The sequence below is a fragment of the Notechis scutatus genome, chromosome 2 (assembly GCF_049901735.1).
Source record: "Notechis scutatus isolate UNSWTSFEM ecotype Mainland chromosome 2, rNotScu1.2, whole genome shotgun sequence".
NCBI classification, from domain to species: Eukaryota; Metazoa; Chordata; class Lepidosauria; order Squamata; family Elapidae; genus Notechis; species Notechis scutatus.
The window spans coordinates 214,561,608-214,585,755 of NC_142010.1; the positions used below are offsets into that span (position 1 = coordinate 214,561,608).

The 24,148-nt window shown below is 43.8% G+C and overlaps 1 protein-coding gene across 2 annotated transcripts in view; it reads right to left on the minus strand.

Annotated features, from left to right (window-relative positions):
- SRFBP1 (serum response factor binding protein 1) overlaps window positions 1-24,148 on the minus strand; it is a 79,814-nt gene that overhangs the window by 21,111 nt on the left and 34,555 nt on the right. For both annotated transcript variants that reach the window (XM_087958026.1, XM_026673609.2), the window contains 2 exons: window positions 17,667-17,755; window positions 13,578-13,650 (listed from right to left, as the gene is read on the minus strand). In XM_087958026.1, the coding sequence (XP_087814152.1) occupies window positions 13,578-13,650; window positions 17,667-17,746 (153 nt within the window). In that variant the 5' untranslated portion in view covers window positions 17,747-17,755. The remainder of the gene's footprint in view (window positions 1-13,577; window positions 13,651-17,666; window positions 17,756-24,148) is intronic.

Here is a 24,148-nt window from a genome sequence, read left to right on the forward strand (position 1 = left end):
TTTTAATATAAATGTCTCATACAGTTCTGATGAAATAGTCTGAAGAAACTATAAACACTTTTAGTTCCAATAGCTTCAAGAACTCCTGCAAACAATTAACCCAATTTTTCACATCCACTTAGCTCATGTTATACCATGTTCTTTCCTCACAAAAGGACATTTCTAGGTTTTAAATAAGTAATGCTGAATATTTTATAAAAAATCTTACTAATACCGTGTTTCTCCAACAATACGGCCCCTCCCAATAGGAAGACCCAGCATGTTTTCTAGGCATAAAATGAAATTAAGCCCCTCCCCCTAAATTTAGGCCAATTTTAAAACATGCAAAATTGGGGGGGAGGAACTTGCCGTTAGGAGCGCCCCACAGGCAACGTCTTGCCACCAGCTGCTCCTAACGGCCGATCATGGCGGAGGGCTCCCTACCCCCAAGCGCCTTTGCTGCAGACCCGGGTATGGTGCTGGTTGCAGGCCGGGTCAGCGAGTGGGCGGCGGCAGCGTGGATGTCTGCTGGCAGTGTTTCAGTCGCTTATCGGGCCTCTTTAGCTTCCATGGTTCCCGCCGGCGCTGGTGCCTCTCTCGCCAGCGCCATCTCCAACAGTGTCTGAGTTGCTCCCGCTTTCCCCCCATCCCCATCCAGGTAACAATAGGGGAAAAAAACATTTTGAGGTACCTGGGAGTGCTGCACGCTGCATTTTCATTTAATCCCAAGCGGCTGGTTGGGCGTGAGAAGAGCCAAGTGAGTGTCTCTGCCACTGCTACCCTTGGTGCTCCAGCCTCAGGCTCTGCAAGTTTCCAAAAGTCCCGGTGCGCAGCCCATTCCTGCATTCCAAGCATGTCCAGGCCAAGCTGCAGCTGTGCCTCTCTCACTAGCACCATCTCTGGCAACAGCAGCAGCAGCGGCAGGAACTATGGAAGCATTTCAGCTACTTTTCGGGCAGCAGAGCCACCTCCATAACTTCCACAGTTCCCGCCGCTGCTGCCGCTGTTGTTGGAGACAGCACTGGCGAGAGAGGGACAGCTGCAGCTTGGCCTGGGCGCGCTTGGAATGCAGGAATAGGCTGTGCACCGGGACTTTTGGAAACTTGCAGAGCCCGAGGCTGGAGTACCAAGGGTAGCAGCGGCAGAGATGCTTGATTGGCTCTTCTCACGCCCAACCAGCCGCTCGGGATTAAATGAAAACACAACGCGTGGCGCTCCCAGGTGCCTGAAAATGTTGTTGCGGGGACAGGGGGAAAAGCGGGAGCGACTCAGACGCTGTTGTTAGAGACGGAGCTGGCGAGAGAGGCGCCAGCGCCGGCGGGAGCTGTGGAAGCTACAGAGCCCTGAGAAGTGGCTGAAACGCTGCTGGCAGACATCCACGCCAATGCCGCTTGCCTGCTGACTCCGGTCTGCAGCAAAAGCGCTTGACGGGGGTAGGGAACCCTTCACGCTCCACCATGATCAGCCATTAGGAGTGGCTGGTGGTGAGGCGTGGCTGCCCGTGGGGCACTCTAGGTGAGGGTGCGTGGGGGGGGAGAATGGGCGCTGGTTCTTACTTGACACGCCATTTCTCTTCGAGCTGCGAGGATCATCCAGAGAGTGGGTGGTGCTTCCTTCTCTGCTGTTGTAGGCTGAGCTAAATTCCCGAGGAACGCTCCTCCTTCCATCACGTGACTCCATTACAGCGTCCCCCAGCTTATGCGAAGGCGAGAGGAAACAGAATTTGTGCTCTCATCTTACTATACTTAAGGTTCCTTGGCCAAAACAAGACCCCACCAGACGGTGAAAGAAAAGGGAGGGGCTGGATGATCCTCGCAGCTCGAAGAGAAATGGCGTGTCAGGTAAGAACCAACGCCCATTCTCCTTAGAGCTGCTCGGATCATCCAGAGAGTGGGACATACCAAAGCTGGGCCTGTCCTATGGGAGGGGCGTCGTCTGGTCTGTAGTCCCCTCGGGTTCCCTGAGAACCCTCTGAAGAACCCTTCTACCGAAAGAGGCCTCAGCTGAGGCATACCTGTCAATCTTGTAGTGTCTGATGAAGGGTGACGGGGAGGCCCACGTAGCTGCCCGGCAGATGTCGAGAATTGGGGCCTGGGTAGCCCAGGCAGCTGAAGTTGCTGCACTCCTAGTGGAGTGAGCCGTGATACCCCTGGGTACTTGGAGGGCCTGAGCCTGGTACGCCTTGGCGATGGCCACCCTTATCCAACGGCCTATGGTGGTTGGAGGGACCTTGAGCCCTTGTGACTTTGGTTGGAAGGATATAAACAGGGCCTCGGACTTGCGGAAGGGCTCAGTGCATTTAATGTAAATCTGTAAGGCCCGTCTGATGTCCAGGGAGTGCCATAGTCTTTCCCTTTCATGAGTTGGCCTGGGGCAAAAATTGGGGAGGATAAGTTCCTGGGTCCTGTGGAAAACTGAATTAATCTTGGGCAAGAAGGAAGGGTCAAGCCGGAGGACCACCCGGTCGGGATGGAACACGCAAAGGTCTTTCCTAACTGACAGCGCAGCGATCTCTGATATCCTACGGGCTGATGTGATCGCTACCAGGAAAACTACTTTGAAGGATAGGAACTGAAGAGAGACCTCCCTTAGGGGTTCAAAGGGAAGTAAGGACCCTATTGAGGTCCCAGGTTGGGTACCGGTGGAGGGATGGAGGACGTAAATTTGTGGCCCCTTTCAGGAAGGCACGAATACGGGGATGGTGAGAGAGTGAACTGGCCTCTTTACAGTGGATGACTGTGGATAAGGCTGCTACCTGACGTCTTAGTGTATTGGGGGATAGCCCCTTGCTGAGACCCTCCTGGAGAAAGTCAAGCACTTGAGCAATGGAGGGGGCCATTGGGTCAATAAGAAGTTTGACACACCATTTATGGAAAATGGCCCAGGTGGCATTGTAAATCCTTGTGGTTGAGGGTCGCCTGGCTGCTAAGACGGTATCAATGACCTTGTTGGAGAGGTTTTCCCTCTTCAAACGTTCCCGCTCAACCTCCAGACGGCTAGTTGAAGCCATTGGGGGTTCGGGTGGAGGAGGGGACCTTGAGACAGAGAGATTTTGTCTGCTGGGATCCTCCAGGGAGGGGCTATTGATAGGCTGCGAAGGTCCGCGAACCAAGGGCGACGGGGCCAATAAGGAGCTACAAGGAGCAGCTCCGCCTTCTCGTGGAGTGCCTTTTGAAGGACTATGGGCACCAGCGCCAGAGGAGGGAAGGCATAAAGGAGGCCCGGGGGCCACGGACACCGAAGGGCGTTGTGGTCCTCCGCCCCTGGGGATGGGAATCTCGAAACGAACCTTGGAAGTTGGGTATTGAGGGGGGAGGCAAACAGGTCCACTACTGGTAGACCGAATATGGATGTCGCCTCCCTGAAGAGAGATGGGTGGAGATGCCACTCCGACTGGTCTATGGTGGCCCTGCTCAACCAGTCTGCTCGGGTGTTGGAGATACCGGAGATGTGGTCCGCCCTGAGGGAAAGGAGGTGAGACTCCGCCCACCGACAGAGGCGCTCGGCCTCCCTCATTAGTCGTGAAGACTGAGTGCCCCCCTGCTTGTTGATGTGAGCTTTGGCCGTGATGTTGTCGGTGAGAATGAGAACGTGGCAACCGCGTACCTGGGGGAGGAAACTACAGAGAGCCAGATGGACAGCGCGAAGCTCCAACCAGTTTATGTTGCACAGTTTCTCTGTCGCTGACCATCTGCCCTGTGCTGTAAGGGACTGTAGGTGAGCGCCCCATCCGGACAGACTGGCGTCTGTGGTAACGGTGAGTCTTGGAGGCTCCTTGAGGGGGCAGCCCTTGTTGATAGACGCCCTGCTCCACCAAATGAGGGAGGTGAGCACCCCTGGTGACACCTTGACCTTGCACTTTGAGTTGCTTGATCCGGTTCTCTGGTACGGTAACAGGAACCATTGAAGGGATCTGGAGTGGAAACGGGCCCAGGGAATAATGGAAATACAAGATATCATTTTACCTAATAACTGGGTTAATTCTAGAAGGGAAACCCTTTTTAGGTGTCTGATGTGTCTGACCGATTGTTGGATGCTGAGGATTCTCTCCGGAGAGAGGAACACCCTCCCTTTCACAGAGTCTATTACCATCCCCAGGTGGGTTATCCTGGTGGAAGGGGATAATTGGCTTTTCTTCCAATTGATGAGGAACCCATGTTCCTGGAGAGGTTAGGGTGATTTGGGTGTCCCTCACTGCTTGTTCCCTGGAAGGGGATAGGATGAGGATGTCATCCAGGTAACAGTGTAGTCGCACCAGGAGAGATCTAAGGTGGGCAGCTAGAGCAGCCAGGACCTTGGTAACGGTTCTGGGGGCAGAGGCCAACCCAAATGGGAGCACCACGTATTGAAAGTGGAGGTTATTGTAGCAGAAGCGCAGAAATTTGGAATGAGAGGGCCGGATTGGGATGTGTAGGTATGCCTCAGAGAGGTCAATGGATGACAACCAGTCTCCCTGTCTAACTCCCAGGAGGATGGATTGCAACGTGTTCATTTTGAATTTGCGGTATACGAGATGGCGGTTAAGCCGCTTTAAATCCAGAATCGCTCTCCATCCCCTGGAGTGTTTGGGAACCACAAATAAGTGGGAGTAGAATCCCTGTCCTCTTTGAGATAGAGGAACGGGCTGGATGGCCTGTATGTCAAGTAGGTGCTGAATTGCTGAGTCCATGAGGCTGCGCTTGAAATGGTTCTTGGAGAGGGGACATGGCATGAAAAAATCAGGGGGGGGGGGTAGTTTGGAATTCGAGGGCAAGGCCAAACCTGATGGTGTCCCTAACCCAGGCGTCGGAAGTGGAGGAGTCCCACTGGTTGGCGAAGGCTTTAAGACGCCCGCCAATGGGAATTGAGACTGGTGGCTTATCTCGAACGCCGGAAGGGCCTGTTGCCGGAGCCACGAAAGGGCCTCTTGAAGTTACCGCCTCTTCTGTGTCTGTCAGAGGAGTCAGTCCTGTCCTGGGGCTGTCCCGAGCCGAAGGAAGGGGGCCTTTGGTACCTGGGAGAGAAGGGGGATTGGAAAAAGGGATGAAAGGGAGCTCTCCAAAAGGGCTGCAGGGATCTGGGCTCTGACTTACGAATGAGGGATGGAAGGAATTTCTTCTTATTCCTTCCTTCTATTAAAAGGGGATCCAGGGATGGTCCGAACAGTTTACCTCCCACGAGGGGAGCGGAGGCCAATTTCACTTTATTCTTGAGGTCTGCCTGCCAGTGCTTTAGCCAGAGCAGACAGTGGGCAGAGACATGGGAGGAGATGGCACGGGTGGAAAATTTGACAGAGTGAAAGGTAGCGTCGGCCGAGAAATCGGCCGCGGCCGTGATCTTGGCTATGTCCTGATGGGCTGGGACATTGGAGGCTGGGACATGTTGCTTAAGCTGGCAAAGCCAGCGAATGGATGACCTGATGAAGAAGGAGGCGGCCGTGGCCGATCTGATTGCCCATGCGTCTGACTGATGAGCTCGGCGTAAGGCCAGCTCCGATCGTTTCTCCTCTGGCCTCAGGGCTTCTAGGGGGTCGCTGAGGATGGAGGAAGAGGCCAGGCCTACGATAGGTTCATCAACCTCCGGGGTGCCCAGTAGGTTGGAAAGCTCTGGGTCTAAGTTGAAGAACTTTTTATCATGGGCCGAAGGGGCAGGGGGGGCCGCCGAGGCGGCAAGCTGCTTGGATACCAGGTCAAGGAAGATGGGGGGGGTTGGGATGACCTCGGCCTCCACAACGGGCTGTTTAAAAATGGAATCCTCCGGACCTTCCAGAGCGAGAGGAGAGGGGTCAGAGGGGTTCTGACTTGTTAGACCCGAGATATTCCTGGCTTTGAACAGGAGGGATTTGAAAAGTTGGGGCTTGAAGAGCCCTACAAAGGTGGGTTGGTCGGGGGTAAGACCCTCATCCTCTGACATCTCTGCCTCTGATGGTTCTATGTCGGAAGGGGGTTCGTTATAGTGTAAGGACCCCAAGTCAAACTGCTCCTCCTCCTCTTCCCTGTACAAATCTAAGTCCCCTTCTGCCTCCTCCTCGTCCTCCCTTATAGAGGGGGAAACCTCCCCCTGATGGGGTACCTGATCCTGGGGCGGTTCCGATCTGAGAGGGAATGATCTTACGGATTCGGTGACCAGCGGGTGTAGACCAGGCCTGGCCGCCTGTTGGAGACCTTCCGCAATTCCTTGGCGGATAGCCAACTCCATCCAGGATCTCAGTTGCTCCGGAACCTCCTGAATGAGAGGTTCCTCCTGGCGTAGGCTGGCAGCTGTGGGCGTAAAGGTAGCCTCTGGTGTTTGTCTGGCCAGTGTTTCAGGAGCCTGGTGACCTTGAGAGGGCGAGCTGCGCCTGGATAGGGAGGAATGGACTAGAGGAGGGGGGGGGTTGAGAAGAGGTAGAAGGAGGTAGAGTGGGAGGCACTGTGCCTGCCTGCCTGGTGCGTTTATCAATTTCTTTTTCCAGGGCCTTGTGGCGTCTTAAGGCGTCCCTCTGGGAGGCTTTGGAATCCTTAGCCTGCCTGCGTAGATGGTGGGGTTTTGATTTGGCCTTCAAAGAAGGGCCTGTGGAAGGATTGCCTTCTGCCATTTTTAGATAATTGAGGAAAATAAAGATCAAATAGGAGGCGGTTGGCGCGCCTAGGGGTTGACCTACAACAAGGCCGGGAGCCCTGAGAAATTCTTTTACGCCCCAAGTTAAACTGCTCCTGCTCCCTTTTACGCCCCCCCTCTTTTTTATTGTTTTCTTCTGTGTGTGTGTGTGTGTGTGTGTGTGTGTGTATACATATACATATACATACACACACACACACACACACACATATATATATGGCATTCAGCTTTGTTCGGGTATTTTCCCACGTCATTGTAGTTGTTCTTTTAAAGTTGTAGCAACGTTTCAGCAGAATCTCATCTGCCATCATCAGGCTTCTGTATAGTGTTCGTCTGGCACAGCAATAGGCTGCCCCAAATTTAAATCTGAAACCACTGTAAAAGTCTGACTCACAGACGAACACTATACAGAAGCCTGATGATAGCCGGTCCAAACGACCTAGGCACGCCAGAGGCCTTAAGGCGAGAAGCCCCTAGGCCTAAAACCCGACTGCCTTCCCAGGCGGCGACTGGGCGGAAGCGGTGAGAGGTAGACCGCGCCAGCTACGGCCGGCTGCGGGGGAAGCCAACAAGACTGAGGCAGGGAACAAGCCTCCAACTCAACAGTAGAGATTTTTAGCTTTAATAAGCTCCGAGCAGGCCTACGGGTCCTGCTGCTTTAATGCGGCACGCTGCAGATCGGCAAGATAAAGAATTCAAAATGGCGCCTGGCCACAAGGCGGCGCTTAAAATGGCGGCCGCCTGCGACGTGGACTTAAAGGGCTCTTCAGCAGCGGCTAGAGACACTGTCCGGAGGCAATCCGAGGTCCCCAAGAGGAACGCAGGAAGGAAGGAGGCAAGGAAAGCTTCGAAACTGAGGAAAAACAGCGTTCGGTGGGGGGGAACGGAGCGAAATGGAGCGTCTGTTAAAGCAATGAGCAAAAAAATGGCAGAAAAGCAATGGGAAAGGGGTGGGGGTAGCTTGTAAGGTTTGCTAACCTTCCCCTGGAACCCCCTGGGGCCGGGAGGGCTTCCCAGGGGAGTCTAAAATCCCAATCACAAAACCAACTACGCAGGGCTGAGAGGAAATAAACAGATACAACCTGAGAAGAAATATAGGAGTCAAAGTAAGGCTTGCTGAAACGGCCAAGAGCACTTTGAAAACACTGCCTACTCTGCGAGAGGCTGAGCATAAACTGGGGAACGCTGTAATGGAGTCACGTGATGGAAGGAGGAGCGTTCCTCAGGAATTTAGCTCAGCCTACAACAGCAGAGAAGGAAGCACCACCCACTCTCTGGATGATCCTCGCAGCTCTAAGGAGAAATTAATTCACCCCCGAAAAGATGTCCTAGCCGTTTTTTCAGAGCTCAAAAAAAAAAAAAAAAAAAGACCCGGCCTTATTATATGAGAAACACGGTAGTAGTTATTCTTCCTTAATAAAACATAAGGGAAAGGGATCTCTCATACCAACCCACTTCGTTGCAATGCATTTTTAAGAGTAAATCTGATATAATTAAATATAAACTATACCTTTTGGATGGCAAACTGAGGGTAACATAAATATTCAAGAGGCTAGATATTTATCCATGCACTTTAAATACAGTAGTAACTATTCAATAGCTCTTCATATTCCAAGCTACTTGCAATTGACATAATCTTTTGGTGTGTATGCATGCTTTTAAATGACACTGTCTAAATTAAACAATATTAGAAATTGGCATGCTGCAAAAATCAGTTGCTCGGAGCCAATTTGAAATGAGCAGCATGAAATAATAGCAACAGACAGATAGATGCAGGTGCTTTTTAATTTTAAAAAATTATTTGGGCTCCGTTAGAATTCTGGAGAATAGTCAATAAAAATAATAGCAAGCAGCATTCTAATATTTCAGGAATTGTTACATCCACCATTTCTAAATGGGCATTCTCTCTATATTCTTTTAATATTAGTACCGTATTTGCCGGCGTATGACTTTTTTGCCCCGAAAAACATGCCTCCAAGTGGGGGGGGTCGTCTTATACGCCGGTATATCCACTGCCGGCTTTCGGATGCTTGTTGGACGCAGCGAAGGCGCCTCTGGCTTCCCGGATCCCCTGCGTCGCTTCCGATTCATCCCGCTCGCCTCGCTCTGCCCGAGGCTGCAGCCTTCCTGCTCTTCCCACGGCCCCTGGCACTCCGCCCTGCCGCTGCAGCCCCGGGGATTTCTGGAGGGCGTTTTTGGTGGTGGTGGGGGGTCGTCTTATATGCCGGGTCTTATACGCCGGCAAATACGGTACTTCAAATTTCAGTTGTGTCCAATGGTCTAAGATGATCAAGGACTTCCTCTTTAAAGAATTGTGTTTGCACCTATCATAAAGTTGGAATTCATCAAAATTTCATCTTGTAGCAATGAAAAGAATAATGGTGGATGCTTTAATAATCCAGCTGGCTTCTCTTAGAAGTAGAAACACTGACAAATGACTGTCAGCTGATCTGCAATTTATCACACTAAATTTGTTTTTGTCAGAACAACTTGAGCCAAATAAATGTAATATAATTTGCAATTCTGGCTCTGATAGTTTTACACTATTTCCAGAGGAAAAAGACTATTCAAAAATGTTTGAGGGCACCTGGTTCTTAAGCCAATTTTCACTTCTCTAGGTTAGCTTACTAGGCACAGGCAGCGGTGGTATTCAAATTTTTGCACTACTGGTTCTGTGGGCGTGGCTTGGTGAGCATGGTGTGGCATGGCTTGGTGGGTGTGGCAGGGGAAGGATACTGCAAAAATCTCCATTTCTACCCCACTCTTGGGGAAGGATACTGTAAAATCCCCATCCCCCCCCCACTAAGCTGCTTTCCAGCTCTGTTCTCCTGTGCAGGGCAACAAAAGAAGACCCAGCCAACCAGCTGGGACTGATCAGCTGGGACTTGGGAGGCAGCGAATAGATGGGAGTGGAGCCAACCAGAGGTGGTATTTACCGGTTCTCCAAACTACTCAAAATTTCCACTACCGGTTCAGAACTGGCTGAATACCACCTCTGGGCACAGGGGATGGAAAAGAAAACTAGAGTTGAACAGATGCTTAATTTGCATAAGCTGTTACAAACTACATTTCAGCTTATGAAGTCCAACTTCATCTATCTCCGACTCCTTAAAAGGAACTTGTCTAGTTGAAAGAACTATTTCTGTTCAATAAAATAGCTTCTTGTGTATCATGAGGCTTCATTCTTCATTCTTCATTCTCTCTCTCTCTCTCTCTCTCTCTCTCTCTCTCTCACACACACACACACACACACACACTCACTCACTCACACACACACACACACACACACACTGTATATTTATACATAGACATATACATACAAAATAAAATATACATAAAATAAAGATGGGTTAAAAATTTGACAATATTTTAGGCTAATCATTTTCTTTCAGCACAACACATCTCTATTGGGAAAATAGGAGGAAGAACTGTTTTCTGCCTTGAGTTATTTATAAAATAAAAGCAGGCCATAAATAAATACTTGCCCAATGAGTAACAATAGTAGAGATATATCTTTAAATTCTCCAGATAACAACGCGTTTACCAGCAGTCTTTGGTTAATGAGTATTCATTCAATGACTGCGTCATGCCCCTGGTGGAGACTGACTCTGAGGGAGAGGAGGAACAGCCGACAGGGTGTGGAAGTGTGGCTCCAGAGGTTATGGAGGAAGCTGGGGAAGGGCAGAGGCCAGCTGAGCAGTCAGAGGAGGACCCAGGCCCATCCCCTCTCCATCCTAGGGCACACAGGGAGGAGAGGATATGGGAGAGACGTAGTCTACTTGGAAGGAGAGCACCTTGATCCTCTTCATGGGCTGCAGCTGTGACATTTGGATAAGAGAATGGACATGCATACTGGCGAGAGCTGGAAACAAAGCATGGAAATATCTCGTTTATGGTTCATCTCTGAGTTTGGCATCCTTCCCGATGTGTGTTCTGTTATCTGTGGATGTCCTCCAGCCCTTATCTTGCCTAGTTTGTGTTGTTTTTTACTCTTTATAATTTAAATGGCATTTTTCTCCTTCTGGTATCTGCCCAGGTGGGAGTTTTTTGTCTCCAGTCAAGGATATTTGGAGCTTGGAAGCAAACTGAAGGAATAAAAGGGGCTTCACCTGTTTTTTTGTGACTGTGTTTATATGTATCCCACCTGGGTCATCACAGACTACTTGAAATTATGACATTGCTGAAGTAATGACACACCTGTTCCTCAAAGTTATGACTGTTGCAGTGTCCCTGTGGTTATATAATCAAAATCTGGCATTTGGCAGCATGCCCAAATTTACAACCACTGGGTATGCTTTAACTCTTCCCACCCACCTATCTTCCTCCCATTTTTGATGCTTTGGGTGCCCTTCATTCTGCCACCTCTGCTGTCTTCACTGCCTTGCACTCTGCCCTAGACCCATGTGCTCTACTGCCTGGGATGCCCTGCACCATCACTGTCCTTCACTCCTTTGCCTGCCATCCTACAGTCTACCTCTCCCCCTCTCCTGTCACTTGCCTCCACCAGCTGACTTCTGCCATCTTCTTCCTATGTCTAACCAGGTATGCCTAGCTTAGCCTTCCACAAGACAGCTGCTAGCTATATGAGGAATGCTGCATGCCACTTTGAGACAGCCACATGTAGCTAGCAGATGCTTTGCAAAGAGCTTGGTGCACCTCAATAGTGGGAAGAAAAAGAGACCAAAGGTGGCATGGATGAAAGGTGGAGTGCAAGGTGATGTGCAGTGGAGTGCAGGACAGTAGGAGTGATGGAACGTAGGGTGGCTAAAAGGGCAGAGGTGGGGCGATTTAGATTCGGGGGGGAACTGAAGCAGAAGCAAGCACAACAAGGTAAAAGAAGAGACGGCAAACACAATAAGGTATGAGGTCCTAACAATGGCACAACTGGCAGGTTCTTAGCTAAACCACAACTGAGAAAACTGAAACTGCTGTTGTAAAACAATGTGGTGTTACATATAAAGGACATATTGCTTAGTAACAGAAATTCCAGTCCCAATTACTGAATTTTTCACTCCAAAAGACGCACTCTGCTCCCCAAAAGTGGGTGGAAATGTCTGTGTGTCTTATGGAATGAATATTACATCACAGACCGGGCCGTGGCGGCGGGGTCCTTTTAGAGTGTCAAGCCCCCTTCTGGGGGTTTGCCATACTTGGGGTTGGTGTTGTGGCGGTGACAGGAGGTGAATGGTAGCAGTGATCCCCACCACCTGGAACACTGATCGCCGGTATTCCGGGAGGCTGATCCAACCGCCGAGCAGCTGCTCGATGGTGAAGGCTCCAGCATTCCCTGGCGGAGGCAGAAGACATGGAGGAGGCAATGACAGTGTTTCTGATTGGACAGCCCACTGATAGGTGGGGCTACAGGAGGCCAGGATCCAGCCATCACTCAGCTGACCAGTGGTGGGCACAATGGAATGGAGCCCTGGTGAGCCACGTGCTGGGGCTGCGATAACATGCTGAAGCTGACCAGGCTGTTTGCTGCAAGGAAATTCATCCTTCATGAAAATTCATGCTAGCCAGATGAATACCAGATGATGGTTGAACTGCTAGAGGTGTGGCCAGGTGGAGTGATGTGGACCCCCCTACAAAAGATGCTGGGAGGCAGAGGCTCCCAACGCTGACTTTACACCCAAACTTGGACAGGAGTAACGAGTGCCAAGGCTCCGGCCTGAATAAATGTGGTTTCTGTTACACAGTTCCAGAGTGCCTGTGCTTCTGTTTGTTCCAGGTCTGGGCTTTGGACCTTTGAGATACAGTGTTGGACCCTGCTTCTTCTGTCTTTGTCACTGCCCGCCTCTTCTGTCTCTTTTCTGCAGTACAGGAGTCAATAGACAGAGTTGGCACATGAGAGGACACCTATCTGTGGTCCTCTCAGGCTCCAGTTCAGTTTTTTTTCTCCTCTAAACCTAGATGAATCTTATGGTAAGGTGTGTCTTATGGAGCGAAAAATACGGTAACTTTCTTAAGCAAGGACTATCTGTACATGTAATAGGTTGAACTGGGCAAAGGGCATCTAAAAGAGAAAGACTTGAAGCTCCACTCTATTGCTTTTGCTTGGGTGGGACGGCATTATATGCAATTATATAAAAAGGAGATTTCAAGCATGATAAGTATATGAAGTCCTCAATATGTATTGTTTTGAAAGCTGTTCCACACCATTTTAACTAGTTCTATAGGCTACACACTTGAGACTGTTTTAATCTATTATTAATTAATCCAGTTAAAATTTCTCAGTTTGAAATATTTGCAAGGATTAGTATGTAAGGCTAAATTAACATTGCTGATCTAATTATGACACAAAATTAAGCATTCATTAATAGCGAGAAAGAACATTCCTGCAGTTTAATCATAAGGGTAAACCTCAAAGATTATTTTTATATTTTGATGTATGATACAAATACATTGTATAATTAACAGTTGCTATAAAAATGTTTGCTGAGAGCTTGCCAGTCTCTTAATGGCCCATCATGTCTGTGTAAAAGAAATAAAAGACTTGCAGAAACTAATGAATGCCTTAGCTTGGGGAAAAAAAATGCTATGGTTTTAATCCACTTTGTCAGTTGCTGCTTTGTGTATTAGAACAGTGACAGCACCACATAAAAATGTAAGGAGTTGGTAAGAAACAGACTAAGAACTATGATGTCACCCACTGTAATGGCCATCCATGCTTTTAAGCAGCAGCCACACTTAACAAAACCGTTTACCTCAAGAACGGAGTCTGAGATTCATAGTAATGTTGGAAAAATGTAATTTTGGAACACTTAAAATCAAACATGACTATCACCTTGACAATTATACCAATAAACAATAAATAAAATAAATAATTTTTTTTACAGTAGTGTCTCATCAAATTTACAGTCTGGTCGTTTCTCAGACATAAATAGACAAACCTGGCATATACAAGAGCTATAACCACAAGCTCACTTAAATGAAAAAGCTTTGAAAACCAAAAGTTTCAAACTATATGTAGAATTTAAATTGCATGCAATTTGAGCTGTTTACAATAGACATGGCACTACCTTCATAGCATGAATTTCTTCCAGTAATCTCTGTGCACGTCTGTGATTTTTCAACACTGCATCTTTACTACCCCTAAAAAAGAAAGGCATATACTTCATATTGTATCACATACCTACATATGTGATCACAAACATTTATCTTCTATGCTCCCCACCTTTCTTAAGCCATTTAGGGAAATGCTTTGCTCACAGCATTACCTTTGAAGATCTGAGAAAGCTGCAACCTGTCATGTGTAGTAGTGCTCTGAAAAGCTACCTAATTGGTTTCCAAAGCTCCATCATCTATCAATTAGCATATTATTATTTCACAGACAATAAATTATGTTTAAAACTGTAAGAATGCTTGATGTTATACACTGTGCATAACAATACAGATAGTTCTTGACTTACAATGACAACTGAGTCCAGAATTTGGATCATTAAAAGTCACTAAGATTGTTAAACAGGTCAACATGTGTTATGACTCAATTTTACATTTTTACATGGTTGTAAATCAAGCCACTGCAGGCATTAAGCAAATCCAGTATATTCAATGGACATTTTCTACTATTTTTCAGGATGCTGCAACTGATCATCAATGTGAGCTGATTGCCAGGAGCTTGAAATGTAATCACGTGACTGCACAGGAAGACACGGTAGTCCTAACTTCAAGGATGGGTTGTAAGTAGTTTTAGGTCTATTTTAAGTTGAAATGGTCATTAAGCAACTGATCATAAGACAAGGATCATCTGTATATGATTCATTGATTATATGTGATCAAATTGTTTTCAACTATTAGTAGCCACATAGGTTTTCCTCCATAGTGATCTGTCCCTAACCTGGTCCTTCAGGTTTTCTTGTGATTACTAATGTCAAAAAGACCTAGCTTTTGAAGTAAAATACTTTACACTTGATCATTTGTGTTTTGAATAAGAACTCTGGGTGATTTGTTGAACAATCCTTTGATTGTTTTCTTGGCTGTCTATGCATTCTCAGGATTCTTCTCCAATACCAAACTTCAAAGGCATCAATACTCTTTCTATCCTGTTTCTTCACAATTTAATATATGCTTTTATAGTGTCACTTTCATAGAATACCACAATTCTGATCTCTGTAAGTAAAGACACATCTGGCATCTCAATATTTTCTCCAAGGTCTTTATGGCTACTCTAACAAGTGCTAGTCTGTGGCTTACTTCTTGACTGCTTGTTTATGTTATTGATGATTGAGCCTAAAACTCAGAAGGTATGTATCACTTTAGTAGCTTTAAGGTCAATTCTAAGGTTGATTGTTCTACTATTACATTTAAAATTTTATATTTAAGTTTAGTCCCATTTTTTCACCCTGTTCTTCAACTTTTATTAATAGAACTTGCAGAGGGGTTCTGTATTATTATTAATGCACTACTGCATTGTCCCAGTAGTGTCATCAGCATAGAGCAGATTATTGATATTTCTTTCTCTAATTTTAAAATCATGCTCAATTTTTTTCCAATCCTGCTTTACTTAATATATATTCAGCATACAGGTTGAATAAATAAAAGGATAAAATGCAGCCTATTCTTATTTCTTTACCAACTGGAGTCAGTCTGTTTCACTATGTTCTATTCATAGTATACCTTCCTGGCCTATAGATTTCACCTGCGGACAATGAGATGTTCTGGCGTTCCCATTTTCCTAAGGCTGACAACCTGACATCAACAGCTTAACATCAACACAATCAATGCTTTGTCAGGTTCTTTTTTGCTATTCTTTGGCTTTTTCAATTATTCATTATACATTGGTTATAATGTCTTGTGTTTCTTGTCTTCTCTAAAGCTGTTTTGAAAACCTAGTATTTCTTTTTCCAAGTAGGAATTTAATCTGTGTTGGATTATCCTCTGTGTTTATTTTACTAGCATGCAAATGACAGTGTTTCTCAGGTCTGCACAACTCATAGAGTGGAACTGGCAGATTGATACCTTAAAAAATAATTGCGGGCCACAAATAATAACTGGCATGCCAGTCAGCTGTTTCACAGCAGCAGAAATAGAGCTGGCAATGTCTGTGAGGCCTGGAGGTGCTCTACAGGGTAGAAGTGGTACAAAAGCCAAGGAGATGATGATGTTGGGCTGTAATGAATTGGTTACTTTTCAAAGAACACTGGTGAGCTGCACAAGGCTGGTTGTGGGTAGCATGTGTCTCATGGGCCATATGTTCAGGCCTAGCATATGTATGTGTGTATGTATATTATTCCAAAATATATTATTTCATGCAGGCCTAATATAGCTACATACATGTTTTACCATGAAAGGATGTCTGTTAACACAGTACATTTAATGATTATGTTTAAGTTCTTTTTAAAGTTATGTAATTGTTTATATGTACTTGCTTTGTTAAGTTTTAGGTGCTTCTATGACTTTAAGGACCAATCAATGGTTTTATTTACAATATTATCAAAAGTATCTCCAAATTTAATTGCAACTTTTTATATTCATGGTCCTAATTTAGAATTCACCTGCTTGAATAGAATGTTATTTTTACTGGAAACCTATAAATCTTTTTAAGCACAATGAGATCAGTTAACTGCTAGAGATATACTTCTCAAAAGACACCCATATTCATATGATGGGGAATTCTACTATAATGTCTCCCTTTTAAGAAGAAGTTATTTCAGGTATTAAATTTATTGTGATGCTTGCTAGGCATGTTCTTTTGAATTACATTCCAAGTGTTTGGAAACTAGCAGAGTAATATAAATAAATATTAGTACTTTTACAACTATGAAAATAACTATTTTAAAAACGTGCGGGATGTATTTTCCTTTCCATATTTATGGATAATTTATCTCCAGCAATACTAACTAGAATAAGGGCAGGCAATTAAGTTTCCCAAGGGGACATATGTGAAACTGGGACTATTGTGGAGGGCCAAACCAATAGAGCTGCCATCACTATGGGCCAGAAAGGGATAGCCATGGGCCATAGAATGCTCAGGTTTGGAATAGAAGGATATTTAAAATTTTGGATTGCATATGTAACGAATATAATTTCATTTTGCCTTAATTGTTAATAATTAAAAGTACAACATGACATTTAAATATATGAGTCAAAGTTTTATGGGGACAATTCATCATTTTGCATAAAAAATCAGCTTTTTAAATATATTTGTATTTAAAATGATAAGATCAAACAGTTTAAAGAAATACCTTAAGAGACAAGTGCTAAAAACAAATTTAATTTTCTTCTGCTATTGCAGTATCATCTGCATTAAGAAGAACTAAAGTAGAAAATATTGCAATGTTGAGTGACCTAGCTGAATCTAATCATCATCTTCACATAATATGAAAAGACTCAATAGGTAGAAAAAGATGTCAAATTCAGTCTAAATATCTAGCAAATGTGCAACAAATCATAATAGGCATAAATATTCTTCCTTCTTGATCCTAAAGTAACAATAACTGTTAGAGAGTTAACTTCTCCTTGCTATCTAATTAGAACTGAAGTATTTTCATAAAATGTTTTACTTAAAAAAAGTTTAACTTAGAATCAAAGTAAGAAATGTGAAAACAAGTCAAATGTGGCTTTTAAAGCAATAAAAGCAGCATATATTCTTTTAACTCTCTTCCAACTATATCAGACTCAGACATAATACAGCTGCTCTCTATAGGGAATTGACATTTGTCTAGGTCTGCTTGTTCTAAAATTAATGTATTTTCTGGTCAGTATTAATAGTTTCTGATAAATGCATACCTACTAAAGTAATAGCCTACTATTCTGTAAAGATTATTACACTGTACAATGTTAAAATCAGAGTCTTTTAAAAAAAATAAAATTTAAAAAATACTTAATTTCATGTAAGGTCACTTATGGCCATTACAATTTTTTACATGTTATGCTTTCATACAGACCACTAACCCACTCTGATATATGACTATCAAACTATCATAAAATAGGATTTCAGGTATTATAATTTAAATTTTAAAAGCATACAAAACATGAGGACATGTTTGCCTTGAATTAGCCTTCTTCCACCAATATAACAGCTTACATGGTCAGAAATCAGACACAATTATATTTTCCCATTTATTCTATATAAAAATCATAGAAGTATAAAAAAGAATTAAACTTACTTTTTTCCCTTCAGTTTAGCAATATGCCTTGTTAGTTTTCGAATTGTTAAAACTCTGATTTTCTTCACTTCTTTTCTCATCTTGACAACCTATGAATGAGAAGGGCAGGAAGAGATGTATTATCATCAATATACTTTACACTAAAATACTAGTTTACCACTCCCTAACTTACCAAAATTTTCAAGTAATGTCCTCATTGTAGTTAAAAATTTTCTCCAAAATTGTCAGACAATTAAGGAATAAAGGTAGACCTTGGTTAAGAATGATAACCAGGACTAAAATTTTCATTACTAAGTGATGCAATTATAAAGCAATGTTACATGACTGCATTGCTTAACAATGACAATCCCAGCAAAATTTGGCATGGAAAAATGGGCGATTTTTAAAAAAAATTACACATTACATTTCATAATTTTCTAATGGATGCAATTGTTCCCAAAAGTACCAGAGTTTCAATAGTTAAATCTTGTCCAGCCAACAAAGTTACTATATATGTATATTACAAAGTTGCCCATATCAATATTTAATACTTGATAATAGCTAAGCATGGTAATATAATTCCAGATATGAAAAACCAAAATCCTCCTGCATTAAATAGTAATTAAATTTTCTAGAGTACCACAGAAATGTTCTAAACAAAGGATATATTTTCTGAAGATATTTTCCAGGTATATAAATTTGAATTTCCTCAGAATATAAATTAATTTTATTTTTCATCATTTAATCATCTTTCATCTTTCCCCAAATTTTAATGAGTTTAATGGCTCCCATCCATTAATATCTGAAGAAATCTTTTTATTAATTGTTACTGAATTATATCCTTTGGTACACACATACCTAAATATGTAATAGATCCAGTACAAATAGCTATTCCTTAAATGAATAGGTAACCCATTTTTTACCCATTGGTATCACTTTTGATTTGGACCAACTATAAGAGCATCTTGCTATATTGCTAAATCATCTATCTTTTTCATCAAAACTAAGAGGTATTACTTTAACTTTTATCCTTGATAACCAAACTTTTAAAAAGTTCCCCATATACAATGGATATAAGAAAATTTGAATTAGCAAGGGAATACATAGCTGATTATCTGTTAAGTATACTTTTAGAAAAGAGAAGGTAAACTATTTTAATTTGAAGATGAATGAGTCTACTGAGCCAGCCACCTTGATCTGTTTTCCACAAAGCAACTGAAACACAGGTCTCTATTCCTACATGACTAATTAGTAAATCTCTGAATGACAAAAAGAATATATGGTTCCCATCCCTCTCCAACCCCCGCCCCCCCCCCCCAAAAAAAAGTGGGCAAGGAAGTATAAAATCATGATCTAGAAACTATGAGCAAGCCACTAAAGCTCTGTGCCAAACATCTGTAAAATGCCACTCCAAAAATAAGAATTCTTAGCCATCCTCACAGAGAAAACCCACAATTATACAACTGCAGCAAGTGAAAAAGGCACTAAATTGTGAGGACTCCTATATTTCAGGTACCTGTCTGGAAATGCTGTATTTTAAGGGCATGAGAGTTGTATTCCTCATGCTGTTCAGTTTTCAAAAGGTGAATTAAATATAGGGCAATGGTACCTACCTCAAATAAAATTTGATTTTAAAGAGGAAATAAAACTTATAAAAATTCTTAAGAAGTTAACTGCCTGGTAGAAAGGTAGTTTACATCTTCAAAACCATAAGCCATAAATAAGAAATCTATCCAAGATGACTATTTCACATTAACCGATACTTTGTTAATATAAACAGGAAGACCTGTATTTTAAGAAATCCTCTTACAGAGTGCACATTTAAATAAATTATCCCTGTAATAATAAATACGTCTTTAAATATTATTCCAGATTATGTTTCAGGAAATAAGTTCAAACCAACATAACATCAATAAATAATCATGTAAAAAGGAAACATATTTTTATTTAGAAGCTTTCTTGGCTATTTTAGGTATGGATATGAAAACGGAGTTTATTGATAAAAAGTATCTACAGTTAATTAAATTGGGGTTCTCGTTACAAGATTTTGGCCAGGCTTTAAAAGCTTTCCAACAAGGTTCACATTCTACCAAGTTTTCTATCATATTTTGCCCACTCATCCATGTTTCCCATCATGCTTTAAAACAACCTGGTGGTTCAACTTTTTTTTTAGCCAGACTTAGCCAAATGTCTCCTGACATTGGATTTTGGCATGTAATCAACAGTTAAACAAGTACAGCTCTTTTCCTCACAGAATGTCCATGGCATGAATAGCTGTACCAACTGAATTTCTGCCTAGCATGTAGCTTTTTAAATACTCAAAGTCACCATAAATAAAATTTCAAAACCTTACATCTACAGGAAAGAAGTACATCAACTATAATAATGCACAGAATGTTGTAGCTCTTGTGAGTGAAAAGCTCACAAACTATAATAAGTAAAAGTAACAATAATCCGGCATATACAAAAACCTACAATTTAAAGAATAACAGGAGATCATTATGCACTAAAACATATATATTTAACTTCCTATCCAATGTTTACTCCTTTCTAGAATACTATGTGGAGGAAGAGTATATTTTTAGTAACTAATTCAACCAAAAGCAAATTCTAACTGTTGATCACAAACAAAAAAATGCCAACCTAGAGGAATCCAAAGGGCTATTTAGTCTCACACTCTCTTCCTGCTTTGATCAAGCAAGTCACTAAAGCAACAGCACCTTCTTGGTCATGTTCTACACTATCTAATATTCACAGACATTCTGTCTCTAATCACAAAGAGAAGAGAACAATCACCAGTATGCTGGGATAGATTCAATTACAGTGACAAAGGATGCAAAACTAGATCTCAAGGACCAGGTTGGGGACAGACCACACACCTGTGTGGCTTGCAATAGTTTACATTGACTTGGTGACACCTAATCAATTATAAGGCATAGCAGCAGGGGAATTGTCACTGTGACATAGTCATAAATCACCTTTTACTCTGTTTATTTTTCAAATTCTGTTTTCTAATTCAGTCTGGTGATTTCCACATATTACACGTAACCACTAATTTTGTGATGTTACACTGTCAGTACAACTTATATTTCAAATTCAAATTACTCTTATAAATTTTTTTTACTCAGCAAAAAATACATTCTATAAAACTTTTTAAAAAATCAAGTTTTTTGAGAATCAAATATACTTTCCAGTTTCTACTTGTACACACACTAGAATGACAGGTATTTAATAATTACACCCAGAACAACTCTACATTTTTTAAAATAAAAAGTGTCCAGGTCATTCAACTCAATCTAATAACCTGCAAGAAAATTTAAAACAAAATAAAAAGGAGGACAGTGAAATGTTAAGAGGATATATTAAAAAATTGTAAAATTATAAAATATATATATAAATTATATTTAAAAAACCCTCTCTGAATCACATCCAAATTTTATACATTGTAAAGACCTTGTAAGGGGTGGCAAATATTGGAAAGAAATATTGCATTAGAATAAAATGTTATGTTTGGCTGCATTGGGGGCTTGTTTTTAAGTTGAACAGAGAAAGGCATCCAATTTAAACTAACCCACAGCCAAAAATGTAAGACACTATTTGGAAAGTTTGACCAAATGGGGGAAAAAGGTCTTAATAAAGGTATAAATAGAGTAAGCCACTATGGAATAAAAATATTACAAGTGTTATCAAGTTATGCCATCTTTCCCAGATCAGAATTTTTGTCTTGAATACACAGCTAAAATTCCCAAAATCTAAGAAAATTTCACAGTAATATTAATCTAATAGGTATATATCAACAAAGTGCTGCTTTAAATTGGGCATTGGCATATTTACCTGAGAACGCCCTTTCTATACATGCTGCTAGAGAGTCTAGGAATGGGATATGACTCCTCCCTCTGATGTCATCGAGCTGAGTCTGCCACAGTATAAAAAGCCAGCCTCTGCTGCTAGCCCCAGCTTTTTTGGTGAAGAAACTTGACAGATATAGTGTGTCTCTGGAAGATAAAACAGTGAGAAGAACCCTTCCCAACCAAGACCAGATGAACACAGGGTGGGACTCTCTAGCAGCGTGTATAGAAAGGGCATCCTCAGGTAAATATACCAACGCCCATTCTCCTCCACGCTGCGACGGGAGTCCAGGAATGGGACATACAAAGCCTCCATGTCCAAGGAAGGGTCATCATCTGGTCTGTTCAGTCCAACACTGGGAGAACCTTCTGGAGCATCCTTCTCCCAAATGCTCCTTCTGCAAAGGCGAAGGAGTCCAGCCGACAGTGCCGGATAAATGGAGAGGGCAACACCCAGGTAGCAGCCCTGCAGATCTCCTCGATAAAACGCCTGGGTAGCCCAGGCAGTCGAGGTCGCTGCACTCCTAGTAGAGTGAGCTGTGAGCTTTTGGGGAACTGGAAGAGATAAAGTCTTGTAGGCAGTGGAAATACGTGCCCTGATCCATCTGCTCATCATGGATAAGGAAGCCTTACTTCCCAAGGAAGCCGGTTGGAAGGACATGAACATTACTTCTGTCTTGTGAAAGGTAGCAGTACGTTTAACATAGATACAGAGAACTCTCCGCACATCCAACATATGCCACTTGTGTTCCAACTCATGTTGAGGCCTAGGGCAGAAATCTGGTAGGACCATGTCTTATGCCCTGTGGAACCAAGAATTAATCTTTAGAACAAAAGAATGGTCTAAACATAAAACTACTCTGTTCTCGTGAAAGATGCACAAAACTTGCATCACTGAGAGAGCTGCCAACTCAGAAACCCTTCTGGCCAATGAAAGCCCACCTTGAGCGTCAAAAAATGTAGGCTCACCAATCTCAAATGTTCAAACGGGGGTCCTGTCAGGGCCTGGAGTACCTTCAGGAGATCCCAAGTGGGATATCTATGAACTACTGGGGGAATGAAGATTGAAGGCTCCCTTCAAAAATCTGCGAATTGATGGATAGTGGGACAAAGAAGAATTTTCCCATGACAACACTGATGACAAAGCCACCACCTGACGGTGGAGAGTGTTAGGCAAGTCCTTTATCTAGACCGTCCTGGAGGAACATCAGCACATCTACAACTGAAGCAGATGTAGGGTCCTGGGCCGCCTTCAAATACCAACTGCAGAAGGCCCTCCAGGTGGCATCATAGATGCGGTGGGTTGAAGGCTTATGAGATGCCTGGACAGTTTGAATCACCTTGTCTGGTAGATTAGTGTCCTTCAGAGATTTCCATTCAAATGTCATATGGCAAACCGTAACCACTGATAGTCCAGGGAGTAAGGCTCTTTGGTGGAGGGAAATCCTGTTGGCCGGGATTTTCCACGAATGGGCAACAGATTCACCAGGTCGGCAAACCAGAGCCTCCTGGGCCAATCAGGCACCAGAAGTATCAGCTCTGCCTTTTCCTCCAACATCTTCCAAAGTACGGCCGGAATGATAGGAAGAGGGGAAAGGCATAGAGGAGACCTGGAAGCCATCTGCTCTGAAGTGCACTCCCCTCAACCCAGCTGGCAGTCTCCCCCTCTTTCCCACCCCTCCAAGGGTCAGATGAATCCGGTCCCTCAAGGACCCCTCCAACAGAACAAGCACAGATCAAAGCCACACACGATCACGGTCTCTGGTTCGTCTTTGACGGAAGCACCACTGGAAGCCCACCTGGTGAAGAATCTGACTACCTGTGCATTCTGGGGAGTGGCAAATAGGTCTACTGCTGGGGATCTGAATCTGTCAGAAAGTTCCTGGAACAAGGATGGGTGGAGACTCCACTCTGAGTGGTCGACCTTTGGGGGGGAGGAGAGGAACTCGAATTGAAGATCCAAACTCACTGTCTTGAGCACCCAGGCGTCTGATGTTGACTCCTCCCATCTGGAGGCGAAGAAGTCCAGACGGCCTCCAATGGGAGGAAGGAAGGCAGTCACTTGGTATGTCGGAATGGACAACCTCCTCCTCCTCAAAAGGGCCATTTACCAGCAAACTGCTGCTGCCTGCCCACTCTCTCAGGTTGCTGCTCCTGGTGAATGTTGGACTCAGACCAGGAGGAGGAGGGTCAGAAGTATGGAGCGGGACAAAATTCCGACTCTAACCTAACCCTAACCCAATGAAAGGACCTTTCTTTTGTCCCTGGTCTCACCAGGTAAGGATCCAGGGCCTCCCCAAACAGTTTCTCACCAGACCATGGGGCTGACACCAGCTTCCATTTGCGATGAGAGTCTGACTGCCAATTTCACAGCCACAGAAGACATCTCACTGCCACCAAGGATGCCATTGACCTTGAGGCAAATTTTGCTGAGATTAAAGTGGCGTCAGCCGTAAATTCTGCCACCATGATTATCTTATTCAGATCTTGGTGAGACCTGAAATCAGTCATTGGCAAACGATCTTGCAGTTGATGCAGCCAGCGTAGCGATAACCTCTGCTACCGTAGAGGCCCGGACTGCCCAAGCCACGGCCTGGTGGGTGCGCTTGAGGGTCTGTTCAGACCTCTTGTCTTCAGCTTTGAGTACATCTTCCA